We start from the raw sequence: 15,563 nt of genomic DNA on the forward strand, positions 1-15,563 counted from the left end.
CTCCCAGGTGTCCTATATATACTGTTACGCTTTAACATAAATAAGAGATGTGGATTTAAGTAAGCTTTCTTCTCCTACCAAGATCGAATACTAACTATGAGATTCAATCCTTTAGATTATGAATTACATAAAATGTTCTAAAAATGACCTGGGGTGACTTTGAAACTTCGTTAGGGAGGAGCATGAAGGTAGGAATTACTGGTTTTTGGAATTCAGCTTCATTAAGAAGAAAGACTCACAATTGCCACATAATGTCTCAGAGAAATGCCTGAATATAGTACCAAAAATTTCTTTGAACTAATAATATTGAGTTCTTATCAGTGTTTCCATTCAATGAACTTTTCAACCCTTGGTTTTGAGAACATAGTGCTAATTTAAAGTGTCTGCTCATGTTTAATGCTATACCATGGTAACTGCTAATTAAAAAAGCATTTTCCTGCTTTACACCAAAAACTTTACATTCAAAATGTCATGTGTTCTCTGATTTCTTTTCTTACAGCTTGCCAGTATTTGCCGTGCTGAAATGTTTTAATTTAAAATTTCCTTCCTTTGTATCTTTTAGTTTTCTCTGTTGCTGCTTTTTCTGTGACACAAGCCTTTCATTATAGTCACTCTTCTTTTTTCCTTCCCCACTTCTTTCTTTTCCTTTTTTAAAGCCATGAGAAGCCGATCCATTGGTGAATGTGCTCTGCCATCGGCCTATATACGCAGTGCTAAAAGTGCTCCTGTTCTGATCCATACTTCCAAACCCTTCTTGCCTGATATTGTTCTCACTCCCCTTTCTGATGAGCTTTCAGGTAGTGCCACCTCTGCTAATTTCTGCACCACCTTTTCACTTTTTAATCCTTCTGCTTTCAAATTTTGCTTAATCAAATAAACTCTTCAAAGTTAATTTCTTTGGGGGAGGTGTGGGAAATTGGGAAAATGGTTGAGAAATCAACATTTTGAGTTATTTGAATTCTAATGCTATCCTGGCAGTTCATTCTGGAAGTGCTAAGTTTAGTGCTGTGCCAATGTCCACTCTTTTTGGTTGTAAATTTTTTTCTGTTTACAGTTGAGTTTTTGCTTCTCGGGTGGTTAAAAGAAATAGTAATGTATATTTATGTTATTATAGATGTTTGACAAAAGATGACTTGGAAGGTAATGATCAGAACCTTGACTTTTAATTTCCCATTGTTTTGACTAATAATATGGTAAATCTTGAATAATGTATCTCCATCATCTGTAGTAATGGAAGTAAGCAAGGGGAATCAGTAATTGAGAAAAGTACCCAAATCTTAGAGTTGCTTTGGAATCAATCTTTTTCTTTATATTAGATTATAATAGTGTATAGAATTATAAGAACTCATTTTTAAGCCAAGTAAAGAAACCATGCTATGAAGCCCCAAGTGTTAAGAAACCTCAAAACCTGGTCAGCTTTTCAGTTCTGCCTCGGGCCCTTGATCCCCAGTATAGGGATAGATGATCTGCTCTTTAATAAGGTTTAATTAACCTATAATAAAATGTATTGGTCCTGGGTTCAGTTCAGTGTGTTTTGAGAATTGTATACACCCCTATTAACCATCATCCTAAACAAATATAGAACATTTCCATTATCCCCCAAATTTCCTAGTGACATTTTCAGGCCTTTACCCCTCCTTCCCACAATTGCTTTTGATTTCTATCACTGTGGATTAGCTATTTTAAAAAAATAATTTTTTTGTGAATAAAATCATATAGTGTCTTGTCTTTTAGGCAGAAGCAAATATGTTGAATAGTTACTGTGCAAAATGTGCTAGCTGGAAGAAAATGACTTGTACATTTTTAGGTACTTTCTTATCACTCTTCTTAGGAATGTTTTGTTGACATTGACATTTTTGGTGAGGTTGGCTTTTTTTTTTTTTTCCTTAATCAACCTGTCTTCATCCTTTCAGTTCCTGATGGATTGAAGGCTTATGTGAGGAAAGGTGCCCCCCCTCTTTTTTTTTTTTTTTTTTTAAAGATTTTATTTATTTATTTGACAGAGAGAAATCACAAGTAGATGGAGAGGCAGGCAGAGAGAGAGAGGGAAGCAGGCTCTCCGCTGAGCAGAGAGCCCGATGCGGGACTCGATCCCAGGACTCTGAGATCATGACCTGAGCCGAAGGCAGCGGCTTAACCCACTGAGCCACCCAGGCGCCCGCCCCCCCTCCTTTTTTTAAAGAGTTATTTATTTGTTTTAGAGGGAGATCAAGAGTGGGGTGGGAGCTGGGAAGAGCAGAGGGGGGAGAGAGAATCTTGAAGTAGACTGCTCACTGAGCATGGAGCCCTACATGGGGCTTGATCCCAGAACCCAAGATCATGACCTGAACCGAAATCAAGTCAGGCACTTAACCAACTGAGCCACCCAAGTGCTCCCAAGGGAAGGTGCATTTTTATTAATCATGTTATTTTAGTTGAAGTGCTTTCCACCATTTGTGATATAATATCAGATATTTCAACCAAACCAGAGGGATACATATTGAGAGGTGAATGTACGTAGATACATAGACACTGTTGTGGTTGGTATCCTTTGAAAATACTGTAACTGAAAAAAACTTAGTATTTTATTTTCCTGAAAATGAGAAAATAAAATACTCAGTTACTGGATGTGATATGTTTGTGTTTTCTAGTTCAAGAGACCTTGATTGATAAATACTTAGGTAAATACTTAGATATATAAATATTAGGTATATATTTATGATGTTTTTGAGAAGTATTCAATATTTTTTTTAGAACCAAAGTATAATAGAAATAATGAGTCTCTACCAGAATCTTATAATGAAATTGATAGCTGACTATGGAGTTTTATGGATGATAATGATAAAATAGAAAATTTGGTCTCAAATTCAAACCTGGATGCTCAATAAGTATTTGATGATGAATGAATTTGTATTTGACACCAGTAAGATTAGGCTACCTGAATAATTTAAGCTATCAATGTAAAGAGTAGTAAGATTGGAAATACATAAATGAAATAATATAAATTTTAATATATAGAAGAAAACAGCATATATTTTTGTTACATAGGATGCTTAGCTACAAATAAAGAATTTGAATGTTTTGTCTCTTTGGTGCTTCATTTTAGGTGCTGTACCTTCCTATGTAAGTAGCACTGATTTTGTTGATTGAGTCAAGTTATAATTTCAGTTACATAAATGGACAAAGCAATGTTTCTCTTCTTATAACTAAATTATATATAGCTAAACGAAACTCCCAATTTGTTGTAAATGTCTCTTAAATATATTTCTTGTTTCAGGCTTTTTTTTTTTTTTATATAGTTTTAAAAAACATATTTAAAACATTTACTGCAAACCATTTTTGACATGTTTAGGAAAACTGAAATGAATTTTGGCCACTAATTCTTTTTTTTTTTTTTTTTTAAGATGTTATTTATTTATGAGAGAATGTGGGAGCGTGTGAGTGCACAAGGGGAGGAAGGGGCAGTAGGAGAAGGAGAAGCAGACGCCCCACTGAGCAGGAAGCCCAACACAATGTGGGGCTTGATTCCAGTACCCTGGGGTCATGACCTGAGCCAAAGGAAGGCAGAAGCCTGCCTAACCAAGTGAGCCACCCATGTACCCCTTGTAATTCTTTTTGTTATTTTGTATTTTTTAAAAAAGATTTTATTTATTTATTTGGCAGACAGAAATCACAAGTAGGCAGAGAGGCAGGAAGAGAGAGACAGAAAAGCAGGCTTCTCGCTGAGCAGAGAGCCTGATGCGGGACTCCATCCCAGGACACTGGGATCATGATCTGAGCCGAAGGCAGAGGCTTCAACCAACTCAGCCACCCAGACACTAATTCTTGGCCACTAATTCTTAATGTTTGGATGATATAGTCCCCTGCTGTGTTAAAACTGACAAGAAATTTTTTTTTTCCTCAGAATCTTAGGGGCTTTGCAAACTTTCTTGTCTGCAGCTTAAATAATATTTTAGCAAATATGCATGTTAAGTGCTGAAATATTTTTTAAAAGCTAAAATAAACATGAGGTGTTGCCTTTAAAATGTTGTCAGGTAGTGTCTTAACTAGGACAAGTGCCTATTTCAGAATCCTTGCTTCACTGTAAATACATAATTCAGAAAGATTACCTTTTATCGATTTAATGGGGAAGGTGTTTTAGGAATGGTGTTTGAAAGGAGTTTTCTAAGTGGCAGTTGTATTTGTTGTTTTCATTTCCTTCATTTGGGGTAACATGCATTCTATGATAGATTTAAAGAGTTAGATAATGGTAAAATATCAGTCACCAAATAAAAACAAACTTTATATATGGCTATCAAACTACTGTTAATTTTAGAAAATATGGATTATATAGAAAAGAATTTGAAAAATACACATAATCCTCCAAACCAGTGCTTATCTATTGATAACTTGTAATACAGTTACTTCTGGTTATTTGTGCATGTATACATATAAGACATAAAGCATCATTAGACTTGGTTATTTTTAGTAAAATCCATTTTTCTTTTAAGGCTTAAAAGGGGCAAGGAACATATAAAGTAGCAGCAAAAACTCTTCTTTACTGAGAAGTGACTTGTGAATGAATTTAGCATTTGCTGTGCAGTTGTGTAAATTTACAACACTTTCTGGGAGATCTTATTAAGTCGTATGGATTAAAAATTTATAGTGTGTATCAATATATTCTAGAAGTGCAGTTTTTAAAAAGAAACACACAAACACATACCCTTCTCACAACTGTTTATTTCTCAAACTTATTTAATATGGAGAGCTTTCCCAGGTACACACATTGACATTCTAAAGCATTTAGGTTCCAGAGAGAACAAATTTGCAAGACATTGAACTGACCTCATAATTTTAAAAATTAGCTGTGAAAATGGGACAGGATTACTCTTATACACGCTTATACAGTAGAAATCTGGATTATTGGATATTTTTCATTGCCCCTATTATTATTGGAGGCAAACTGAAGGTTTTTCTTTGGTTTTTCTGGTGTTAGGTGCGTTGAAGGGAGATAGGGGAGGCAAGACCATAAGGGGGAGAAGTAGGGAAAGGAAAAAGAAGTTCTATGAAGAGAGATTTTTAAAAAAATAGTGCTAAATTTTAAAAAGAAAACTGCCAAAGTTTTAGATTCTTAACCAAACGATTTGTTTATGTTTCCTTCCAAAGATTGAGTAAATTTTACTGTAGAATAGTTATAGTACAGAGAGAGTTAAAATGAACTGCAAAGGAAAATTTTTCATAGTTTTAGGTCTCTCCCTCATATTAGCAGGCTAAATGAATTCAATAATATATTTCCTGGGCACATCATTTAAGATCAGGAGCTGAGGTTTCTGTAACTGCTTCACCAAAAAACAGTGAAAATACTCATAGACAGTCTTCTAGCTTTTGGTTAGAAGTGGAGTTCTCTGGAAAAATATATACCTGATACTCTTGAATACTTATGCAGGTAGAAGGAAGCTGTGTGACCCCCCCCCCTTTAAAGATTTTATTTGTTTATTTGTCAGAGAGAGCACAAGCAGGGGAAGCGGCAGGCAGAGGAGGAAGCAGACTCCCCATTGAGCAGGGAGCACAATGTCAGACTAGATCCTAGGACCCTGGGATCAAGACGTGAGCCAAAGACAGATGCCCAACCAACTGAGCCACCCAGGCATCCCCGCCTTTTTTTTTTTTTTTTTTTTTTTTTTTTTTTTATCTTTTTAACTTTTTATTTTTTTTTTATAAACATATATTTTTATCCCCAGGGGTACAGGTCTGTGAATCACCAGGTTTACACACTTCACAGCACTCACCAAAGCACATACCCTCCCCAATGTCCATAATCCCACCCCCTTCTCCCAAACCCCCTCCCCCCAGCAACCCTCAGTTTGTTTTGTGAGATTAAGAGTCACTTATGGTTTGTCTCCCTCCCAATCCCATCTTGTTTCATTTATTCTTCTCCTACCTCTGCCCTATGACCCAGCAATTGCACTATTGGGTATTTACCCTAAAGATACAAATGTAGTGATCCAAAGGGGCACATGCACCCGAATGTTTATAGCAGCAATGTCCACAATAGCCAAACTATGGAAAGAACCTAGATGTCCATCCACAGATGAATGGATCAAGAAGATGTGGTATATATACACAATGGAATACTATGCAGCCATCAAAAGAAATGAAATCTTGCCATTTGCGACAACATGGATGGAACTAGAGCGTATCATGCTTAGCGAAATAAGTCAAGCAGAGAAAGACAACTATCATATGATCTCCCTGATATGAGGAAGTGGTGATGCATCCCCGCCTTTTTTTAAACACTGAGATTCTAAAAAATGGACCATCAGCTTTTAAAGCACCCTATTTCTGTCCAGCCCTTCTTATTCCTCCAGTATTCTTATTTAGATGTCCATTCTACCTACACTGTTATGTGATGTTATTTATGTTATTTATAGTTTTATACAGACCAAACTATTTAAATAGCTGAATATCTTTGGATAGTTTTTCTTAAGCTGGGGGACTAGTTCAAAGGCATTTGCTTTATTTTTCATCAGTTCTTAACAATAGACTATGTGTAACAATTAAAATAATATTTTTTTCCCAGGCATCTGCCTCAGGTTTTGATATAATATGCTGGGGGTTACACAGGCATCTAACATTATTTTTTAAAACTCTACAAGTAATATAGGTGTCTGGCCAAGCATACTCTTCATTCCTAAACTAGATTATGCTTTTAAACATTTGGTAGCCTAGGCTAAGCAGTCTTTCTTTTCCTGATAAATGGATTACAGAAAAGCCAGAAATCTCAGGAATTGTTCTTAAGCAAATAAGCTTTTATTGCCAAAAGTAGTCCTTTAATGAAATAAGTGATGTAAAAACAAAACAAAACATAAGCAGGGTGGCCACCTGACTTTGTTTATGCTTTTCCAACTGATTCTTACTATTTTCTAAGTAAGTAGTGTGGGTTTCTCACCTGGAAATTAAGTTTACAGATTTACTTTCTTTGAACTTGTTCTCAACTGCTAACTTGTTTGTCATACTTGCTGTTAGACTCTAGTCTCTCTAGGCTGTTTTATGTAGGCTGCTAATGTTACTTAATAGTGCTTCATTATTAGAATTGAGCTCTGTAGAGCGAAATATTTTGATCTTTCTACTTCTATTTTCTGAGTATCAGAAGAAAGAAAATGTTATCTCTCATGCCCCATCCTGTTCCTCAGTTCTACCTAATCAGGAGGAGAATTTTCCACCTCCAACCAAACAAGTAGGCCCTTCTTTACACAACCAAGGAATTTCTTTGTTATCATCAACATGTGATAGTAATCTTTTATAGAATTTCTACCTGTAATCTGCTCGCTCTAGCATAATTCTAAATCAAATTTATTTTGTTTTTGCTGGAATAATTTGTATTAATTTTTAAAGTACGTCTCAAAACTTGAAGCTAACTTAAAATGGCATTATGTAACATGCTCATAAACAGTGTAATTTTCTTTCTTTCTTTCTTTTTTAAAGGTTTTAGTTACTTATTTGACAGAGACAGAAACAGCGAGAGAGGGAACACAAGCAGGGGGAGTGGGAGAGGGACAGGCAGGCTTCCTGCAGAGCAGGGAGCCCTATGTGGAGCTCTATCCCAGGACCCTGGGATCATGGCCTGAGCTGAAGGCAGATGCTTAAACGACTGAGCCACCCAGGCGCCCCCCAAACAGTGTAATTTTCTTTCCTTTCTTTAATTAATATTTTTTAAAAGACTATTTATTTATTTGACAGAGAGATCACAAGTAGGCAGAGAAGCAGGCAGAGAGGCTGGGAAGCAGGCTCCCTGAGAGCGGAGAGCCCAACTCAGGGCTCAATCCCAGGACCCTGAGATCATGACCTGAGCTGAAGGAAGAGGCTTAACCCACTGAGCCACCCAGGCACCCCTTAATTAATTTTTTTTAAAAGGTTTTATTTATTTATTTGACAGAGATGCAGCAAGAGAGGGAACACAAGCAGGAGGAGTGGGAGAGGGAGAAGCAGACTTCCCACCGAACAGAGAGCCCAATGCAGGGTCAATTCCAGGACCCTGGGATCATGACCTGAGACGAAATTAGACACTTAACAACTGAGCTACCCAGGTGCCCCCAGTATAATTTTCTTAACATGAAAAATGTATTGGTTATTTGTCTATTTCCAAAATTTAAGAGTAAGGGAAACTATTAGAAGGATGAAAGAGTAGAAGATAGTTCAGCGGTTTAAGTTTTAGTGTTCAAAATTAAAGTTATTTGAGGTTGATATGTTGCTTTTAATTTTTTTGTGAGTTGAAATTTATTAATTTCTCTAAGCCAGAGAATTATGGGGCATCAGAAGGAGCCTTCCTGATTTAATGACTAGGAAAACCGAGTTAATAAACTGCTAGAATCTATAAAAGTTCAACAAAGTTGCCAATATAAGAACAATTTAGAAAAATCAATAGCATTTTTTTATGCTGTCAGTGACCAAAATGTAAGCAAAAAGACTCAAAATTGCAACAAAACATCAGCATAGACTGTTTTTCCATGATTTTGGTGATGTAGACACTGCTTTGAATTACCTGAAGTTGTACATCCAGTCTTGAAGAGTCTTTATTAGACTCTGTTAGTAATAAAATTGGAAACATGGATGCTCTGTGGTTCTTACCTTGAAAGTACATTGCCATGTTACCCAAATAGGCAAAAACATTTTTTAATTACATAAAGGACATTGTCATTTCCTTTAGGTAAATCCAGAAAAAAACTTCAGCTTTAAAATGGTATGAACTTCTTTGTAAACTAATATAAATGATTTTTATGAATTCAACTAGTATTTATGATTGGTCAAAAATAGAATTTAACTTTAGGTAGAAGGGATTTGGCTCTTGATTCTGTACCTGTTTTGTAAAATTATTTAAATTTCCTAGTGGTGTGTTAGTGTTATAAATTAAGAGATCTATTTTCCTGAGGAACTAGGTTGATATTTTATGAATTAGCAGCTACTAATTTTTATTATAAAAGACATGCTGTCCTTTACCAGTGTTAGTGTACTAAACCTCTACTGTGTGATAAGAGTTATTTCAAGCACTGGGGATATTGTGATGTTGATACAAACAAAATCCTGAAGAAGCATAATTCTAGTGGGAAGAAATTTTTTTTACACATTGCAAGCTTTAGTTTAGAGTTTATCATTCAAAATAACAAAGAAAGCTTTGCTTTGAAACAGAATATTCAGGAAAGAAAAACTATTCCAGAAGTAATTTCCAACACTTTTCATACTAAATATTATTAAGGAAATCCGGAGATAAAACTTGACATTTCTAGCACTTTGTAGGCTCCATAGGAAGCATTTTATCAATGTTCAAAAGTTCTTTTAAAATTTATTTAAAAACTTTTTTCTTGTTTTGCTTGTTTAATGGTTACTGATACTTTAGATTAAAATAATTTCATTTAAAGGCTACTGTTTTTCAAGGTAAAATATAAGCAGCATAATTGTTTTGAAGACCCATTTTTGTTTAAACCTAAAGCCACAGTTATTTTCAGCAATCCAATACAAAGTTTGTCAGTTGTTTTCTTCTGTAATTCACTAATATTTGTATTTGACTAAGTCTTGATTTCTAAGATTCTTATCTTTGGAGATAAGTCATTATGCTGCTTTATAATTTAACACAATTAATTTTTGCCAATTTAAAAATATTAATGAATTATTTCATGACTATATGACAGATATTAGTCAGGATACTTAAAATATGGACTAATTTTTGCCCTCAAATCCTAGCTCTCTACTTTCTAACTGTGTAATCTCAGACAAGTCACTTAGTTTCTTCAGCTATAAAATGGGGATAACAATGCCTACTTCACAGTGTTGTTGTGAGGATTAGTGAGTTAATATATGTAAGATGCTTGTAACAATGCCTCACATGTAGAAAAGACTATATGGTTTAGCTATCATTTAGTGTTTTTCTCCTTAACAGAATGCAGGTATACAGGCATTTCTTTAAATTTAAAGCTTGCTCCAGTCAGTTATGCGTAAGTGCTGACATTGATTTCCTATCAGCAGTTATTTTCTTCTTTGATGTTATTCAGTTACTAATTTTATATAGTTATAAGAACTATATTTAAGGGACGCCTGGGTGGCTCAGTTGGTTAAGCAGCTGCCTTCGGCTCAGGTCATGATCCCAGCGTCCTGGGATCGAGTCCCACATCAGGCTCCTTGCTCGGCGGGGAGCCTGCTTCTCCCTCTGCCTCTGCCTGACATTCTGTCTGCCTGTGCTTGCTCTCTCCCCTCTCTCTCTCTGATAAATAAATAAAATCTTTAAAAAAAAAAAAAAAAGAACTATATTTAAAGCTTAAATACTGGTTTTTTTTTTTTGTTTAAATTTAAACTTAAGTTCTCAAGCAGTATATTATTGATAGAAAATATGCTTTTTTTAAAAGCTCTTGCCTTTTAAACTTGCATGAAAGTATTGGATATTCATATGTGATAAAAAAAATAGTTAAGGAAAAAACAGACTGTAATAATGGTTAAATTCTCTAATTATGCAAGGTGAGGACAGGGTTGGGAACAAATTCTTAAAAAGAGAACTTCACAGAAATCTTTATTGGCTTGTTTAGAATAGAAAAATTATGAAATGTCAGGAACTTAAAATTTAAAACTAATATTCTACTTCTTTTCTGAAGTTCATATATTTGCTAGAATCATAACATTACCTTTTTTATTTTTTTTAAGATTTTATTTATTTATTTGACAGGGAGAGAAAGCATAAGCAGGGGGAGCAACAGGGAGAGAGAGAAGCAGGCTCCCCGCTGAGTAAGGAGCCTGACATGGGAGGACCCTGGGGTCATGACCTGAGCCAAAGTCTGATACCTAACCGACTAAGCCACTCAGGCTCCCCCATAACATTAGCTTTTAATAAGGTTTTAAATTTTGAATAGAAACAGATGAAGTCTCAACTTTAAAATTTTCAAGGCTTTTTATAGAGAATTAATTTTTATCCTTTGCTAATCCTCTTAGGGTATTTTGTGGAAAGAAATTTGGAGTGCATTTTAAAAATAATCTCTGTCCTCTAGGCAGAGGTTCTTATGATCTCTTATGGGAGATAAAATAAAACCAAAATACATTTGTTAAGACAGATAAATAAGCATTAGGTATCTGCTGCAATAATAAATGGTTATAAATGCATAAATGTTTAGTTTCTGAGGAAATGTTTCACTTTTCATTTAAAAGAATTTCTAAATGGAGTATATGAAGAAGAAAAACAGTGTCATTTTTAGAATATTCCCCTCAACTGAATGATAAAATAGATTAATTGTCTTAACTTCCAGCAGTATTGTGTATTTGACCTGAGCTTGAAATCTAAATGTATATCTTCAGGAATATAGTTGAATCTTAAAATACAAACTTCCCTTGTTCTGAATCTGTATAACCTGACTCCTTGTGGACCTTGTAAAAGAACTTGATATGAATAAAATAGCAGAAAGACCAGCCTCCTTTTATGCATAGCATGGATCCCAAGAAATTTTAAGTCACTGTCCCCATTTTATAAATGAGAACACTGGTCTCAGAGTCTGGAGTAAGAAAACCGAAGTTCTATACCTAGCACAATCAATAAGTTAATTTGTGGTCTTCTAGATAAGTCACTGTTTTACTCTGGTTCTAAATCGTCCCATTTTCAGTTATAGTTCTGTTACTTATTACCTTTGTATCATAAGCCTAATGAGTAACAGCATCTGACTTTTTAACTCTTTGTCCTTTTTTCATTATATTTTGCTGGCTTACAAACAAAAATTTTTTTAGCGTATTTCTTGGTAATGTAAAGGCCAGGGTGGATTCATAGGTACTGTATTTTAATTACAAAGTTTCTAATTTACATGTATCTATAGTACTATATATCATAGTACTTCAAGTTGTGATTTTCAATTTCATAAATGTTTTTGAGGATTTACCATATACTGAGCAGCAAAAGCAATGCAGTGACATAGAACACTAAGCCTGCTTCTCATAGTTTCTGATTTTACCTATTTGGGCCTCAGTTTCCTCAGTAAGAAAATTAAATTAGATAATCTGTAATGCCCATTTGACTCTAAAATTTGTAATTCTTAGAGATGTAAAAAGATACCTTTTTTTTTTTTAAGATTTTATTTATTTAGAGAGAGGGTGTGTGCATGCATGAGCAGGGGGAAGGGCAGAGGGAGAAGGAGGGAATCCCAGGCAGACTCCCTGCTGAGCATGGAGCCCGGTGCAGGCTCCATTGCAGGACCCTGAGATCATGACCTGAGCCCAAATCAAGATTCGGACACTTAACCTACTGAGCCACCCAGGTACCTCCAAAAGACCTAGATACAATTTTTAAGGTTTGTTTTTAATATTTGTTAAATGGTAAGGGCCAATGATAGGCAGAGAAGGTTTCTTCCTAGTAGATTAAATGGTGTTTGTGAGAAATGGGAAAACATTTTTTTTTAGCACTGTGTTTGGTAGGGTGAATAGATATTGATGCTATAAAAAATAATGCAAAACACCTCGGTAGAAGAAAGGGAGATTTTCATTGTAATATGTGATTAAACAAATAGGCAAGATTTGAAGAAAAGATGATTCCTCTTGCCTGGTAAGGAAGAAATGAGAATTTATGAGACCCTATAAGAATTTACAGTGGAATACCTAAATCAGCTTCCTGTGTTAAGTTCTACTTTTTTATGCTTGGAACTTAAATAGGAAAAATTGAATAGCAAGTTTAAATTGCTTTATTTATTGGCACAGCTCTATCTTTAACTGCACTTCCAAATGTTTCATCACCTCACTATTACTATGCATGTTAACATTTTAAAATGTATTCTGATAGTTTTCTAATCATTGACACTACATGCTATATTGGCTTGTGCCCATCGTTACTTAAAAACAAATTTCTATTTTTAATAGATTTCATTGAGCTTACCAAAAAATCTCAGAATTTTTTTATTTTAAGCATATGTTTAGGGTATGGTTGAAATTTAATAATATATTCTTCATGTTCATATAGTTCCTACTCTTCATAATTTTTCTTTTTTACAGATATTGATGATGCTCAAATACTTCCCCGCCCAACTAGAGTCAGACATTTTTCACAAAGTGAAGACACTGGAAATGAAGTTTTTGGTGCTTTGAATGAGGAGCAGCCATTGCCTCGAAGTAGCAGCACTTCTGACATCTTGGAACCATTCACTGTTGAGCGAGCCAAAGGTGCAGTTCCTGTCATTGACAGTTCATCCCGTCATGCGCCAAGCTTGCAGAGTTCCACAGAGGCTTCTTCAATAACTAGATCCACTGAAAGCCACATCACTGATACGCATAGTAGAGAGTCTTCTCTGGAAGTTGGTGATAGCATATATGACCATCTTTGTCACTTAATAGATCCAGTAGAACTTGCAGATTCAGCTTTTGAACAAATCCAGTACATTGACCTTGAAGGAGATGACGATCTTCTTTCCTCCCTGAAAGAATATTTTAAGGAAAACCAGGAAAATCATAGTAAAAATGAGTTAGGTAAAGATGCAGCTTCTGAGGAAATGATTATTGCAGTAAATAGGGATGAACGATCGTCTTCAGATAAATTAGAATACATAGACCAAGAAAGTAAATCAGAAAATACCGCCTCTTTTGTTGGGACTCCTGAAAACATTCAGTTTCAAAAAGAACCAAACTCAGCTGTCTTCATGAGTAGTATTGCACCTAACCAGTTAGGAAGTTTTATGAGAACAAAAACTTATGAAAAATCTAAGGAACTAAACAGTGACAAACAGTCCTCAGAACCTAGTTCAGGGAGCCCTTGTGATAAAGAAAAAAGGAAACACCTGTATAGACAGACAGCCACAGAATTAGATGCCTGTGTGGATACAACACTAGTTGAAAAGGTTAAGGGTGTGCAAATCAGTGAAAAAATCATTGTCCCACATGTAATGCATGCCAAGAAAACTACACTAAAAACACCTCTTAACCATAGACTGCCTCATGTTACAAGCACTAGCAAGCTTTCTCCAACTAAAAGGAGCTTGTCTGAAACAGTAACTCATAGAGCCAAAATCATGAAAATAGCTACTAAAAAACGAAATACTGTTCATGTTACTTTTAGACCATCTACTGAGTCAGTTCAGTTTTATAATCCTCTGGAAAACAAAGAGGCTCCATGGAAGATGAGACTGCGGAAGCTTGGTGGCTTTAGTAGTAGTAGTAACAGCAGCACTAGCAGCACCAGCAACCCCCATATCAGCTCAGGTAGTTTGACAGAGTTAGTAAAACCTGGTGTGTACAGGCCTCTAGGTACAGTTGGTACAGTGTCAGTAAGTAAAACAATGAAGGAGTCTACAGAGATTCCCACCACTCTGTTAGAAAAAGAAGGAATTGCAAGTAATCAGTTAGGTAGTCGTAGTACTCTTAGGTCATCAAGTCATGAGGCAGGACTACAGCAGGGCTCCCTGGGTGGCGTTTATAAAACTGTTGTACATGCTCTTTCGAAGCCGAAGGCAAATGTTTCCCCACAGAGGCAGAACAGAATGCCACCAGAGGCTCCACTGAGGGATCTGTACAGTCATGTAATGGGCTATTTTGGAAGGAAAGCTGCAGGTGAGCACTAACAGTGTGCAGAGCGCAAAAGGAGAAAGACAGCACCAGTTTGGCTTAATGCAACTGAAGCAAGCTATAAGCAATCAAAAAGCTTTGGGATGGTCACTGCTTTCTCTCTGTTTGGTTATGCATGCGCCTTTTCCCAGCTGTATTTTTCCCAGCATACAATGTTTATTTAAATTACTAATTTCCCTTTTAAGGCATTTAGTTAAACCTCTTTGCTGCTGAACAAGATAGGAAAGAGGGAGATACAGGAAAATTTTAATGACCTTTCAGAGGCTACCGAAATCAAATATTTTTCTGAGTATGTACTACATGAGCCATGAAATTAGGTTTACTAAGTAGGTGGAATACTTTCTCCCCTGCCCCCTTATAGTTTATATTTAAAAGAGCACCGGCTGTATCTAATTGAGTTCGTTATTTTTATTGCTGATTTACTTAGTTTTATCTTTTTTCGTGGACGAAAATTACTTTGACATTTTTAGGTCATACAACCAGCCACCAACGTTTTAAGTTATCATTGAAGGAGAAATTATTTCTTAAATCTCAAAATGGATTTAGTTACTTTTCATATAAGCAATTTCAAAACAAGGGGTAGGCTTTTTAGTTTTGCATTCATTTGTATAGAATGCAAGTCCTTAAAACACTTACCAGTGCTTTTCTTTTTTCTGAGATTTTAGATGTGCATAAAGGTTTCATGATAGCCAATCATGATTTAAATATGGAACCTCTATGGACAGATTACAGAAAGCAAGATTATGGTAACTGTCTTCTCTTATCTTGATTCAAATTTAAAATAACTTTACAGATATAGAAAATTAACTTTCAGCAGTAAGGTAGGTTTTGATTTTGTTTGTTTAACATGGTTTTGTTAGCATGATTAACAGAATGCCATATAATGCATCTTGCATTGAGCCATTAATGCCACTTGAGGGCAGTATTCGACAGCTTAGCAAAGCCTGGCCAGTAATATAAAGATAATGGTATTTCACAGTGAGCTCTTGACTAGTGTATTTTCTTAGCCTGAAATGCTTTTTTAGTTCATTAGG

The 15,563-nt window shown here is 35.4% G+C and overlaps 1 protein-coding gene across 9 annotated transcripts in view; it reads left to right on the plus strand.

Annotated features, from left to right (window-relative positions):
• Positions 1-15,563, plus strand: part of RALGAPA1 (Ral GTPase activating protein catalytic subunit alpha 1) — a 256,054-nt gene that overhangs the window by 93,840 nt on the left and 146,651 nt on the right. For 2 of the 9 annotated variants that reach the window (XM_082737789.1, XM_082737788.1), the window contains exons 17-18: positions 657-797; positions 12,967-14,514. In XM_082737789.1, the coding sequence (XP_082593915.1) occupies positions 657-797; positions 12,967-14,514 (1,689 nt within the window). Of the gene's footprint in view, positions 1-656; positions 798-12,966; positions 14,515-15,194; positions 15,276-15,563 lie in introns of all 9 variants that reach the window. The other 7 variants (XM_082737795.1, XM_082737793.1, XM_082737796.1 and 4 more) reach the window with 5 other exon arrangements.

Source organism: Mustela nivalis (assembly GCF_964662115.1).
Source record: "Mustela nivalis genome assembly, chromosome: 6".
NCBI lineage: Eukaryota > Metazoa > Chordata > Mammalia > Carnivora > Mustelidae > Mustela > Mustela nivalis.